We start from the raw sequence: 14,753 nt of genomic DNA on the forward strand, positions 1-14,753 counted from the left end.
CTGCCAACCTAAAGGTCAGCAGTTCAAATCCACCAGCCACTACTTAGAAACCCTATGGGGCCATTCTACTCTGTCCTGTGAGGTCGCTATGAGTCAGAATAGACTCAACGGGCGGGGGTGGGGGGAGTTGTGCAGTGGTTACGCACTCGGCTGCTAAGCCAAAAGTTGGTAGTTCGAACCCATCAGCCACTCTGCGAGAGAAAGATGTGGCAGTCTGCTTCCATAAAAGATTACTTCCCAGAAAACTCTGTGGGGCAGCTCTACTCTTGTAGTATAGGGTTGCTATGAGTCACAATCAACTCCACAGGAATGAGTTTATTGTATTTACTCTGTAAATAAACAAGTATTTGTTCTGCAGCTACTACATGATAAATTTGGTTGATTCTTGGATACAGTGATAAGTCAGATGAATCATACGGTCAAGGTAGCAAGAGAGGAGACTCTACTAAGTATAATACAAGAGGTTATCACTGAAGTATTAAAAGAATTCAGGGGAGACGGTAGTAGGGAATCAAATCCCTGGCTCTACCACAGATTATTCAGAATATAATTCCTTCAGGTAACTTGCCTATTACACTTTCTGTTGCAGACTCGGAGGTCAATACTAGATTTTATTGTTGTCCAGAAAACCAAAATGCTTAGCTTTACTCATCTGTCCTCGCATGTAGGCATGCGAGGACATTTTCTCCTCCTTCTACCATTTATTTAGATACTTGTTTAGGGTTGTACCCTTACAGTTGTTATCATTTTGCCACATGTCTGCCATTAAAGTTTCCTCAAGGCACTAATTTCCAGGTAGTTTCATATGCTTATTAAATGTCCAGTTTGTATTCTTTGATTTAATTTAAACCATCAACTAGTCCAATGGGGAGTCATTTGCTCATAAAATAAGTACAGCCAGTATGTCTTCTGGACAATTTTCATTACCCACAGTCCTCCCTAAAGTATTCAGTAGTTTACTAACCTTTTTTGGGACAACCTTAGAGCTAGCAAGGTAAATTATTTTTCCTAGAAACTGAGTATTGTTGTCAGAACCTAAAGTCAACACTGATTCCCTCTTCTCCCAGGACTTTGTCTTTGATGTTATCATATTTAACATGACTACTTAATAAATGGAACTGTTTGATAAATTTAATTATCATACTTTGCTATTCATATATGAGTATCATCAATTATATTAAATTCCTCCACCTAGTACCAGTATTAGGGGAAGATTTATCAGGAGCCTAAGGAAACCTGAAGGCCCCGGGTGGTGCAAACAGTTAAGTGCTCGCTGCTTACCAAAAGGTTAGAGGTTCCAGTCCATCCAGAGGCACCTCAGAAGAAAGGTCAAGTGATCTACTTCTGAAAAAAAATCTGCCATTGAAAACCCTATGGAGCACTGTTCTCTGAGACACACGGATCGCCATGAGTTAGAATCAACTCCACTGCAACTGGTTTGTTTTTGTTTTCAAGGAAACTTAAGCTTCGGGGCCCCTCACATTCACAGGCACTGTGAGTGCTGGGAGATGCTGGGAGTAGAGTGTTCTAGGTGGGGAGGGTAAGTCAGGTCCCCAGCAAGTACTTCTAGATAAGCATTTCTGGGCAAGTGCCTAAAGAAATCTCAGAAGAAAGGGGCCTGACTCGCCAAAGCTTCAATAATTTGTCGTAAATTTCTTTTTTAATCCTAAATTAATATTCACTTCTGTACCTAAGTTTGAATTTATAATTTTGTATTCTTTTCCTTAAAGGGAGCCCCAAGAACCATCTAAACTTTCAATCCCACAAACGTTGGATCTGCCCCTAACTGGCATTGTTTTATCAGGATGACTATATTTCTAATTCAAACTTAATTATTTTTCAGATAATTTTTGAAGCCATTCGTGGAGTATCAATAAGAAGTGATATTGCCATTGATGATGTTAAATTTCAGGCAGGACCCTGTGCAGGTGACAATATCATTCTTAATTACCTAAGCTTGATTGAAAATGGATTTTGCCAAAGTCTCAACTATGAGAATACAAAGTATGTATTTTTCTATAATAAAAACAGAGGAAGCTATTATCATCTATTTTGTCTTCCCTAACAGAACTGGAAGATACAACTCAACAATCTTCAGGATATTCTGAGGACTTAAATGAAATTGAGTATTAAATGATCTGAATTGGATTAACTAAGTAAACAAAAGCTGCACCTCTCTTCAATCAAAATGAAAACAAAACGAATACTGGACAGTCTTAACACTTCCATAAGTTATAAAATGACTCGGGAGCATCCTTCTTCATTACTTTTGCAAAAAATACTGACTCAGGGCTTTTTTTTTTTTTTTTTGCATATGACAACTGTTACTAGAAGTACAGGCTGCTGGTTTTGCATTGATCATGCATCTTACTGTTGGCACCAGTTAAAAATACAATTGTACTATATTGTAGTCACTTTAAAGTATGCAAATAAAGGGCACAATCAAAATGACAGGTGCTTACTAAGTCTGCATTCAGTGAATGTATTGGGAGGAGAGTCGCTCTTGTGGGTTTCCTTTTGAATTGCAACTGTCATAAATAATTTTAAAGTAAATAATGTGAGATGTCAGTAATATCTGCAGATTGAATGCAGTTTTCCAAGATAACAAGTTGGTTTGAGAAAATAAACTCTTATTTTCTATGGTTTTTCATAGAAAGGGAATATTAATATTTTTACCTTATGTGATAACAAAGGATCTTTCTTGAACGTCCCAGAGTACGTCAGTATTAATTAATGCTGCACTACAAGGCAATGCTACCTTTTTTTTTTCCCCCTCTGAACCACTTTTGAGAGTCACCATGAACAGATGGATAGAAATTGCACTCTTTTTGTAAAGCAAGCTTGAAAATGTTTATGCACGCACATCCAACGATTTTTATAAACATGTTAAACAACTTTGCTCATTTTTATAATAAATGTTTTGGGATAGAGAAATATGAATTCAAGCAGATATCTGAAATGTTGCTTTCTATTTACACGTTTAGAAAACTGTATTACATTTTTGTGAACCAAAACAGCTCTTATGAAATTATAAAATTACCTAATAAAGGAAAATTTGAAATCCTCTTCCCTAGCAGTCAATTCATTTCTACGTTATTTTTCTTTATGCAAATATTTTCACCACCTAAGTGCAGATCCTAAGTTGAATGTCCACTTTGTCACAATTAAATGCTTCTTAAGCCCTTTTATTGGAGCCTTGGTGGCACAGAGGTTAAGAGCCATGGCTGTAACCAAAAGGTCGGCAGTACAAATCCACCAGTTGCTCCTTGGAAACCCTATGGAGCAGTTCTACTCTGTTCTGTAGGGTCACTATGAGTCAGAACAGACTGGATGGCAATGGGTTTGGGGTGTTTTTTGTTTTGGTTAAGCCCATATATTAGTGACATAAGCACTGTATACAATGACAATTCATTTTTAGTAAGTGCTTTATTTCATATAAACAACTTCAATTTTTCCCCAAATGTTACCTCATTGGAATGTAAACTCCGTAAGGGCAAGGATTCTTGTCTATTTTGCTTACTTTTATATTACCAGCACCCAGAAGAGTGTCTGGTTTCCAGTAGGTGCCCAACAAATACTTATTGAATGAATGAATTTAATCCTTACAGCATTCCCCAAGATGGTGTTATTATCATCCCTTTTTACAGACGAGGAAACTGAGGCTCGGATAGTGAAGAAATTACTCCAGCTTCCATAGTGTTAAGTGGGGGAACTCAGAGTCAGGTCTCTCAAACCCCAAAGCCCATGCCTCTTAACTGCTTTACACAACTGAAGTTTTGTTCTCACAGAGTTGGGAGGTTTTTTCACCAAACAGTATCAAAAACTGATAGATTAACCTGTAAAGAGCATTACATCTCTCTGGGTGTCATATTAGGAAACAAAAAACAGTCAACTGGAGGACCTGGGTGGTGCAAACAGTTAAGCACTCAGCTGCTAACCAAAAGACTGGAGGTTCAAGTCCACTCAGAGGTACCTTGGGAGAAAGACCTGTCAATCTGTTTCCAGAAAATCAGTCACTGAAAACCCTCTGGAGCATAATTCTACTCTTTACGTGGGGCCCCCATAAGCCAGGGTCCACTCAACAGCAACTGGTTTGGTTAAATACAAAGAGGTCATATGCCCAGAGTGCTACAGGAGGGCCAAGGAGTGGCATCTGGTCTGGCTGCAGTCTAGGGAGAGCAGGAGGGCCAGCACTGACTTGGAAACCAGTGAGATGTACCAACGCAGTGTTCCAGACTCACTGATGTCTTCTGTTCACTCTCTGAGAGCTACGACCTGGTCTCTCCGACTTCTCATTCCCATGCCGGGGGCATGTTTTCCCGAGCAATTTAACAGAAAAACCGGAACTGGAAAAAAATGTTTTTGTGACTGATCTTTCTAATGCTGCTGCATTTTCAACACGCGGATTACAGAAAGGGGTAAATACACTATAGTGATTACAGCCACGGTTTCTGAATTCAGGCTGTCTCAGTTCAAATCCTGGCTCTGCCACTTACAAGCTACACTAACACCCTCTCTGACTCTTTTCCTTATCTGTAAAATGGGGCAAATACTAGTTCCTTCTTCGTAAGGTTGCCGTGAAGATTAAATAGTAACAATAGAAATAGATATAAGCACTTAGAGCAGTGTCCGACACCCATAAATCCATTTTAGTTTACAAGGGTTGAGTGAATTTTTCCTTATAAATTCTGGTTATTTTTATATATTTTTCTACAAAGCAATTTTGAGTTTATAGTGCCATCTTAAGGATAAAGCAACCACATAACCTTGTCATTTTGTCTTTTTTTTATTGCTAGCAGCACAAGACTCATCTTAACCAGAACCTGAGCAATGCCTTCCCCTTTTCTCTTCCCACTCCAGTCATTGTTAATGGTTCTTCTGGGCTGCCTTCCCTCTGTATACTTATCCTTAGTAAAATGTGTCATGATAAATGCCAACTACTTGTTTATACATCCATCTCCTCAAGAATGGTCTCTTATTCAATTTTGTACCCCTATTTTTTACTGTCTAGCTGGAAACCCTGGTGGCGTAGTGGTTAAGTGCAACATCTGCTAACCAGAAGGTGGGCAGTTTGAATCCACCAGGCGCTCCTGGAAACCCTACAGGGCAGTTCTACTCTGTCCTATAGGGTTGCAATGAGTCGGAATTGACTCAACAGCAGTGGGTGGGTAGACTAGCTAAGGAGCCCTGATGGTGCAGTGGTTAGTGCTCGGTTGCTAACTTAAAGGTTCGCAGTTCGAACCCACCAGCCTCTCCACAGGAGAAAGATGTGACGGTCTGCTTCCATAAAGATCACAGCCTTGTAAACTCTATGGGGTAGCTCTACTCTGTCCTATAGGATCACTATGAGTCAGAATCAACTTGACAGCAACAGGTTACTATCTAGCTAAGGAGCCCTCGTGGTCCAGTGGTCAAGCACTTGGCTGCTAACCGAGAGGTCGGCAGTTTGAGCCCACCAGCGGCTCTGCAGGAGAAAAGACCTGATGATCTGGTCCAATAAAGATTACAGCCTAGGAAACCCTATGGGGCAGTTCTACTCTGTCATATATTCACTATGAATCATAATCTACTCAATAGCACACAACAACTGCCTAGCTACCGTAAAGTAGAGGGCCAGTGAAAATGAGGGAAACCCTTCATCAGATGATTGACAGGATAGCTGCAACAATGGGCTCAAACATACCAACGATAGGATGGCATATGACCAGGTAATGATTTGTTCTGTTATACATAAGGTCGCCATGAGTCAGAGCTGACTAGATGGCAACTAACAACAACTGTCTGACACACTCAACAAATAGTTCTGGATTAAATAAACAAACGCTCAACTAAAGCATTTAGTTTAGTATAAACATGCATGTGGTTTCCAAAAAATCATAAGGCATATGAAAGTTCTCTTCGGTCCCTCAAAACTTCATTGGTTCTTTTCATGTATTTGTCAGGACATTACTCTCCCCATCTGTCACGGACTGAATTGAGTCCCCCAGATATGTGTCAACTTGGTTAGGCCATGTGTGGCAGTCCTCCATTTTGTGTATTATAAATCATAATCTCTGCCTGTGGTTAAAGAGGATTAGGGTGGGATGTAACACCCTCGTTCAGGTCACATTCCTGATCCAATGTAAAAGGATTTTCCCTGGGATGTGGCCTGCACCACCTTTTATCTCTCAAGAGATAAAAGGAAAGGGAAACTAGCAGAGAGTTGGGGACCTCATACCACCAAGAAAGCAGCACCAGGGGCAGAGCACGTCCTTTGGACATGGGATCCCTGTGCCTGAGAAGCTCCTCAATCAGGGGAAGCCTTCCTCCAGAGCCGACAGAGAGAACGCCTTCCCCTGAAGCCGACGCCCTGAATTTGGACTTGTAACCTACTGGACTATGAGAAAATAAATTTCTCTTTGTTAAAGCCATCCACCTGTAGTATGTCTGTTATGGCAGCACTAGATGCCTAAGACACCATCCTCTAATATTTCATAAATCACCAGGCTGCAGAGTTCATATTTGCATATCGTAAAATATGCAGCAAATTTAAACCCAGACCAAAAGTTCCATGAAGACTATGAAAAAATGTGGCAAGAAGGGGTGAGAGAAGAAATGGAGTAGATGTATACACGAGTGGGAGTAAGACTTCACAATACATAGCGTTAAAAATAAATAAATAAACATTGCTCATTTGAAAAATTAAATTTTAAAAAATATGACAAGAAATATATGCTTGAGAACATGAAGGTATTCTACAAGGTATGGGAGAGCGGACAATAACCTGAGCACCCCATCCACACGACAAAACACTTAAAAATGCTTGGTGAGATTTAACAAACTTTACTGTAAACAAATAACTAAGCTTGTAAGAAAGGAAAGGAAACCTCCTCCAAAAAAAGAAAGAGAACCGAAAAGCAGAGATGTATGAACAATTCTGGAGGCGGCTGTCAATCTGGGTACCTAGGGATTTAAGCTGTTGCATTAAAAAAGAAAGAAAGAAAGAAAAAATTACCCATAAAAAATCAGAAAAGAGCCTACCAAAGGTGAGGAGTCCAGTACTGAGATTCCAAATAAGGCTAAGAATCTTAAAGAGCTACATCTTCCATGGAAGAATACACCACAAAAAAAAAAAAATTTTTTTTTTTTTCTTTCCAACACAGGGAGACAACGATGCTTACCTTTCTCCATCTGGACTACGGAGTCATGGCAGGAGTTCCTTGAGGATTTCTAACTGGATTGTACAAGTCTGGAGCACAAACTGCCCTCCCCTCGTGTTCTGGGAATCCACAAGCTAACAATATAACATGAAAATGTGTCCCTGGCCAGCGACATCCTTGGGGCACCCGGTAGAAAAAACATAAATTTCTTTAGATGGCCATACACTCAACCCAGGCTGCACGGAATTCCCACATCAAAAACTGCACTGAAGAAAGACTTGTAGTTCAAAACTACCAAACACTTCGTGAGGCAATCCACAAGGCGCAACTCAGCAGAACTAACTACCCAAGCTTCACAAACAGGGATTTTTTGGTAGATACTTTAAAGTAAGTATTTTTAAAATGATTAAAGACATAAAAGCAGCATGGAAAACGTAACCAAGGCTACTTTATGAAAGAAGGTAGGCAAATTTAAAAAAAGCAACAAATAGAACTTCTGTACATGAAAAGGACAGTTATTAAAATTAAAAATTTGGTAGAAGAGGCAAACAGCTAATCAGACATATCTAATAGAAGAAAAATGGTGAACTGGAATATAAGGTAAAAAACCAGAATGCCATACAGAGAGATAAAGAAATGGAAGATATGAAGAGGAGGTTATGAGATGTGAAAAGAAACTGAGAGGGGTCCAGAAAAAGAGAATGGGAGAGAGGCAATATCAAGGGGAAATATTTGAGACTGTTTCAGAATTGGTTATAGAAAAAAATGCTCAACATCAGTGGAATTAATGAATTCAGCAGTGTCAAGATAACTACATACTTTTAGGGGTGCCACGAAATTTTTGAAGAATGTTAGGAAGAACTGCCAGAAATATCACTCGTTCATGGTAACTTCCCGTCACACAGAGTCCGACAAAAAGCAACTACGTACGTAAATCAACTATAGTAAATTTACAGGGTCTCTGTGAGTCAGAATCCACTGTGCGCCAAGTTTTTTTTTTACAGGTTTTATAGTAAATCTATTTAATATTATATAGTCATTAAAAATTATGCCACAGAAGAATATTTACAAGCATGGGAAAATATTCATAATATATTAAGTGGCAAAGAAGACGTTAAATAAAATACACGTAATATATTATGTATAGTATCATCTTTTTCTTTCAGGGTCAGGGAATACTAAAAAACACACACCAAAATTTTAAGTTTCATTAGCTCTGGGTAGAGGAATTATGAATAATTTTTTGTGTATGTTATTTTCCTGTCTCTCTCCTCATTCAAAAAAATTTCTGTTTAACACGTAAACATGTATGAGTTTTGTCATACACAAAATGTTACTCAGTGCCACCAAGAAAGAAGAGCTGGAAGTGGAGCATATCTTTTGGACCCAGCGTCCCTGCACTGGGAACCTCCTAGACCCTGCGTAAACTGATGCCAAGACACATGGAGATCTCCAAGGAACGTCAGGTCCACAGATACTGAAAGGAGACAAAGACCTTCTTGAACAGAGCTGACAGAGAGAGAAAGCCTTCCCCTAGAACTGCCCTGAATTTGGACTTCCAGTCTTCTAAACTGTGAGAAAATAAACTTGTTTGTTAAAGCCATCCAATTTTGGCAATTCTCTTACAGCAGCACTAGATAACTAAGAATTTGGTACTGAGACTCGGGCGCTGCTCTAACATACTTAAAATGTGGAAGTGGTTTTGGAATTGGGTAACAGGTAGAGGCTGGAAGAGTTTTGAGTTTTTTAATAGAAAAGGCCTAGATTGCCTTGAAGAGACTGTTGGTGGAACTATGGACATCAAAGGCAATTCTAGTGAAGGCTCAGAAGGAAGTGAAGAGAGCTGTAACATCGGAGATGGCACAGAAGGCAAGAAGCTGCAGCAGCAGAACCAGGAGACAAATCAGTAAAATTTTCCGATTTAAATAATGGTGTTAGAGCATGAGTGCTTTGCTGCTTAGTCTGAATTTGTGTAGTCATCACAAGTTCAAAAACACTGTTTTATTAGTTTATTTAAGAACTGATTGTGGTGGAAAACTGAAGCCTGGTTCCCTGCCTTCAACTCCCATTACTACTGCCTATATATATTTTTCCATTAGGACCAACCCACTGCTGTCGACCCCTAAATGTAATTATTTCTTAGAAGATTTGACTCTTTTAAGGCTTTTGAAGCAGTGTGCCAAATTACTTTTGAAAAAAATTTGACCAACCCACTGCTGTTGACCCCTAAATGTAATTAATTCTTAAAAGATTTGACTCTTTTAAGGCTTTTGAAGCAGTATGCCAAATTACTTTTGAAAAAAATTTCTACTGGTAATATAGAGGATGCCAGTATTGTGCTCTCCTGAGTACTGAGTGTTTTACCATTATTATTATTACTGCCTGCCATTTGAACAGTTTTAAAATTATTCTTTCAATTTGCCTTTTTTTCTAGTAGCTATGAGGAGTTCATACGCTTTTTAACTATTCTATTTTCATCGGTTATAACTTTGAGAAAGGTTGGATTCCATTTATGTGAGGAAGAAGCCTGGCCCTGGAAGAGAACTGTTGGTCCAGGAGTTCCACTACAATAGCTTTCTAAACAGCCTCCTTGCTTCCATATTTGACCATCTCCAGTAGATGCAACCAGAGTGGTTATTTAAAAATTTTAATTAGATCATGTCCCTCTCTTGCTTAAAGCTACCCAGTGGCTTTCCATTGCTTTCAAAATAACATCTAGGCTCTGTCATGGTGGAGCAATAGCTATAAAAAAAAAAAAAAAAAGGCCTCATGTTCAGTAGAAGGTCATGGAAAAATGAGTGAAACCCTCAACGAGATGGACTGACCCAAAAGCCACAACAATAGACTCAAACATACCAACAACTGAGAAGACAGCACAGGACTAGGCAACATTTTGTTTTTTTCTATTAGATTATATACAAGGTAATCGTGAGTTGCAGCAGACTGCATGACAACTAACACTAACAATATGGTGAGAAACGTTGTTATGCTACCTTGTTCACTACACTGCAGTCACACTGACCTTCCCTTTGTTCCTCAGCCATCCATGTTGTGCCCACCTCAGAACCTTTGCTCTTTCTGTGTTCTTTGACTGGAATGCTCTTTTCTCAGATCTTCACACATCTGGCTCTTTCTTGTCCTTCAGGGCTCGCTCTGCCATCACTTCCCCTGACGGGCCATCCGTGCCTCTACCATCACAATCATGGTTTCATTTCCTTCATAGCACTCAGCTTCATGTAGATGAGACATTAATGTTAGTTGGGTGACTAAAGATCTACCTAGGCCTGAGTGCCCATCTTTAATGAGGGGGGTGGTTAACTAGGTAAATGACAATAAGGTTGTTGAGAAGAATTACCCTTTCAATGAACCCTGTGCATTCCAGCTACCGGATTTCCAGAAACCTTGGGGGAGGAAATCTTACCGCGGAATTAAGGAGAGAGGGGGTGGAGAGTCAATGAAGATAAATCTGTGCAGTGTACTCTTTTCCATAATTTTGAGAGCGAGGGCACCTAACACGACACTCCATGAGAGAAATACAGAATCATTCGATTTTCATTTTTTTGAGACGGGGTACCTCTTTTGAAACAAAGGGGAATGGAACAAGAAGACGACAAGACTGAGACCGGTGTGACCCGGCGCACTCGGGCAGAGTCCCAGCAAGCCGGGTCGGAGGTCCCTCGCCTCGGACGACCCCGCGCCCCGGGCGCCACCGCAACCGCCCCTCCATTCCCTCCCGCTGCACGTGACGGAGGGTCGGGAAGCGCATCCGGTTCTTCGGAGCGCTGAAATGTTTTTTTAAAATACTAAAAGCAATAGGCCTTTTCCTGAGTTAAAAAAAAAACAAAAACTCTGGAAACATGCAGGAATGTGCAGAGACTAACGTGCCCCTCCCCCACATCCCGCCTGCTACTCGGCCAACCAGGCCTCCTCCGTCCGGCCGGGCGCGGCTGGGCGGGACACCGGACGCCGGCGGGCCGGAAGTGCGCAGGCGCCGGGCGGGCTCGCGGGCTCTGTCGCGCGCCGGGCAGTTCGCGCGGGAGCCGGGGGCCCGGGCGGCGGGGCTGCAGGTCGAGGGGAACGGAAGCGGCTGGGGGACCGAGAGGGAGCCAGGATGGCGACTCCGAGCAGAAAGACGTTGACCTCAAGCCCCCAGGTCTCCAAGAGAGTTCTTCCGAGAGATCGTTCATCGGAGGTCCCGAGCAAGAGAAAGACTTCTGTCCAGTCAACGCTGCCGCCAACGCCGCTGCTGTCGCCGCCAACGCCGCTGCTGCTGCCGCCGCCAACGCCGCTGCTGCTGTCGCCGCCAACGCCGCTGCTGATGCCGCCGCCAACGCCGCTGCTGCCGCCGCCAACGCCGCTGCCGCCGCCACGGCTGCAGTCGTCCGGGCCTTTAGTGGAAGGCTCCATCGTCCGCATCGCGATGGAGAACTTCCTGTGAGTGGCCCCGAGGCCGTGCCGCGGCGGAGGAGGCGAGTGGGTCCCCAGGCCGGGGGGCGCCAGCTGCGTGCGTGTGTACACGTCGGGGTGTGTGCGTTGTGACGGCCGGTGCGGGGACGGAATGTGTGCTGGGTTGTGGGTCTGGCGGTGAATTCGCCCCGAAGGTCCGATGTTACCGTGAGGCTTTTTACGTAGGCGGTGGAGATCGACGTGTTTGTTGTGTGGTAGATGTGTGTGTTGTGTATTGTGTTCTTTTTATGCATTCTGTCAACGTTTTTTGAAGGCGTCATGTGGCAGGCAGTGGACGTACGAGGGACTAGGTGTCAGCCTGCTGGGAGTTACGGACTATAGGGGATATAATTTATAATTCACAAAACTGTGGGCCCGGGGAACTCAGGAGACAGCACTTTAATCCGAGTAGCAGTGATGCTATGGCAGGTTCCTAAAGAGTAGGCTTTTGCCGGGTGGACAGAGGAGTAGATAAGATGGCACAGGTTGTCCTGGATGGGGGTTGAAATGTACAATAAAATTAAATCTCACTCTCAATGGTTGTTCCTCTCAACAGACCTTTGATTTCTCCAAATCCAGCGTTCTTCCCTGGTTCATTTTCTCTCCCTTCTGTCAACTAGTAATCATTTTAGATTTTAGTAAGTATGTTTTAATAAACATGCCATGTATTTGTTTAGCATCTTACATACAGTTCATTTGTTCAATGTCTGTTTTTTGTTGTTGTTGATTTTTTTTGTTGTGTTTCTTAAGCTTCCTCAGAGTGGAGTAGGGGGAACAGAATTGTGATAACAATACCGCCATTTTTCAAGCACCTACCATGTGCCAGGTACAGAACTAGGTGCTTCATTTACCATATGTTCTCTCTTTCTTTTCGCCTAACAATTCTCTGTATATTTCCATTGATGAGATAAGCACAGAGAGGTTAATTTGCCCAGATTTACACAACTAATAAGTAGCTGAATTGCTCTTTGCATTTAGACCAGGAAAGATAAATTAATCAATGAGGTCGATTCTGTAGATGTCCTGGGGGCACAAAAGAAGTGGTTCATTTTGCCCACAAGTGTGAGAAAGAGCTTTATAAAGAGGGTTCTGAAAATCTTGAAAGATGGGAGGCTTTCTTCCCACAATCAACAAAGGAGAAGAGCATTGCAGATGGGAAGAGCTGCCTGAACAGTTTGGTATATTTAGAAAACTTCCAGTATTTCAGTATGGCTAGAACATAGGATGTAAATGAATATGTGGGCAGAGGTGATATGGAAAGGTACGTAACCATTGAGGGCTTACGTGTTTACTATGCTGCAGAATCCCAGCTTGATCCTGTAGGCAAACAGGCTGAGTTTTAAGTGGGGACTGACATGTGGTTTGTGTTACTGTGGAAGCAGTGTGGGGGATGATGCAGAAAGGGTGCAAGATTGGAGGTTAATAAGGAGATTTTGTAATAAGGAAGCAAGAGATGATGGGGTTTGAACACAGGGGTAGTAACGAGGTATAGAATTAGAAAGAAAAAAGATTAGATAGGATCTGGCTACAGATTAATTGTGAGACCTGAGGAGAAGAAAGGAGTGCTGCATTTTTCCCAAGTCTGTTACTTGGTTAATTGATCAGATAGTGCTACTATTCAGAAGAGGGAGCAGTTTGGGGAGAGTAATAATAAATGCCTCTTGAATCCTGTGACTTGAAGTTTCCTGTGGAACATTTCAGATATTGAGTTATATATATATATATATATATATATATATATATATATACATATATATAAGGGTCTGGGGCTTAGGAGAAAGTTCTGAATAGGTAAGAGATTTTAGAATCAGGTATACAGGCGATTATTGAAGTTACGGGAATTGTTGAGATTCCTCAAAAGAAAATATAAGCAGGAATAGAAGGCCAGGTACAGAGCCCTTGATAAATGCCGACATTAAAGGGTGAGTAGGAGAGGAACTCATAGACCGAGAAGGAGCTGTTCAGGGACAGAAGAGGAGAATGGGGGGAGAATATTATCACAGAAGCCAAGGAAAAAAAGTGTTTGAAAAATATTCTCTGGTACGATGAAGTCAGATAACAGGACTGAAAAGAGCCCACTGAATATTGCAACTAAGAAATGTTTGATTTTTCCAGTCTTAATGGTCTGACTGAGACTAGAAGGACCCCAGAGGTCACGGCCCCCAGACCTTCTGTTAGCCCAAGACTGGAACCATTCCCAAAGCCAATTCTTCAGACAGGGATTGGACTGGATTATAAGACAGAACATGATACTGGTGAGGACTGAGCTTCTGGGCTCAAGTAGACACATGAGACTATGGGGAGCTCCTGCCTGGAGGGAGATGAGAAGGCAGAGGGGGACAGTAGCTGGCTGAATGGACACAGGGAATACAGGGTGGAGAGGAGGAATATACCGTTTCATTAGGGGGAGAGCAGCTAGGAGTACATGGCAAGATGTGTATAAATTTTTGTGTGAGAGATTGACTTGATTTGTAAACTTTAAACTTTCACTTAAAGCACAATAAAAAAATTAAAAAAAAAAAGGGGATGTTTGATCTTCGATGAATTAGTGGAAGCAGAAAACTTTGTAGGCCATAGAAGAATGAACAAGGGATGAGGAAGTAAAGATTGGATGTAAAGAGGAGAGAGAAAAGAAGTCAGCTGGAAAGTGCAGAACCAGGTGAAGTTTTTGTTGATTTTAACAATGGGAAGACTTTGAGTTTTAGAAGAGGAGTAGGAGAGGTAGGTAGGCTTAGAAAACCAAAATGACCAAGAAGAAAGCAGAGTCAGGGAAGGATTCCTGTGAGAGAACCAAGTCCAGTGGGGTTGGGAGTAGATGTTTCTAGGCAGAAAAAAATAGCACATGCAAAGGCTTGGAGAAAGGAAAAAGTGTAAGTTGGTCAAGAAACTCAAAGAAGTTCATTATACAGGTAGTCCCCAACTTGTGATGTGGTTTCACTCTGATGACTCCGTTTTAAGTCACTTCTGACATAAGTCGAATACCTCGTTTTTGTTTTCACTATTATTGCCTTGTATAGGGTCACTATGAGTCAGAATCAACTTGACGTCAATGGGGTTTTTTTTTTTTTTTTTTTTGTATTAGTAGCGTTTTAAGTCTGATCTGTGTTTTGGGGGATTGGAAACATTACATATAAACATCTGTGAGTGAACACCTAAGAATGATAACAT

The 14,753-nt window shown here is 41.6% G+C and overlaps 2 protein-coding genes across 5 annotated transcripts in view; both read left to right on the top strand.

The window, feature by feature from the left end:
* MAMDC2 (MAM domain containing 2) overlaps window positions 1–2,286 on the top strand; it is a 164,098-nt gene extending 161,812 nt beyond the window's left edge. The window contains exons 13-14 of the mRNA XM_049895522.1: window positions 1,844–1,928; window positions 2,069–2,286. Coding sequence (XP_049751479.1) covers window positions 1,844–1,928; window positions 2,069–2,133 — 150 coding nt within the window. The 3' untranslated portion in view covers window positions 2,134–2,286. The remainder of the gene's footprint in view (window positions 1–1,843; window positions 1,929–2,068) is intronic.
* An 8,841-nt stretch (window positions 2,287–11,127) lies between these two features.
* Window positions 11,128–14,753, top strand: part of SMC5 (structural maintenance of chromosomes 5) — a 104,676-nt gene continuing 101,050 nt past the window's right edge. For all 4 annotated transcript variants that reach the window (XM_049895515.1, XM_049895516.1, XM_049895517.1 and 1 more), the window contains exon 1: window positions 11,128–11,573. In XM_049895515.1, coding sequence (XP_049751472.1) covers window positions 11,251–11,573 — 323 coding nt within the window. In that variant the 5' untranslated portion in view covers window positions 11,128–11,250. The remainder of the gene's footprint in view (window positions 11,574–14,753) is intronic.

This window comes from Elephas maximus, chromosome 9 (genome assembly GCF_024166365.1).
Source record: "Elephas maximus indicus isolate mEleMax1 chromosome 9, mEleMax1 primary haplotype, whole genome shotgun sequence".
In the NCBI taxonomy this organism is placed as follows: domain Eukaryota; kingdom Metazoa; phylum Chordata; class Mammalia; order Proboscidea; family Elephantidae; genus Elephas; species Elephas maximus.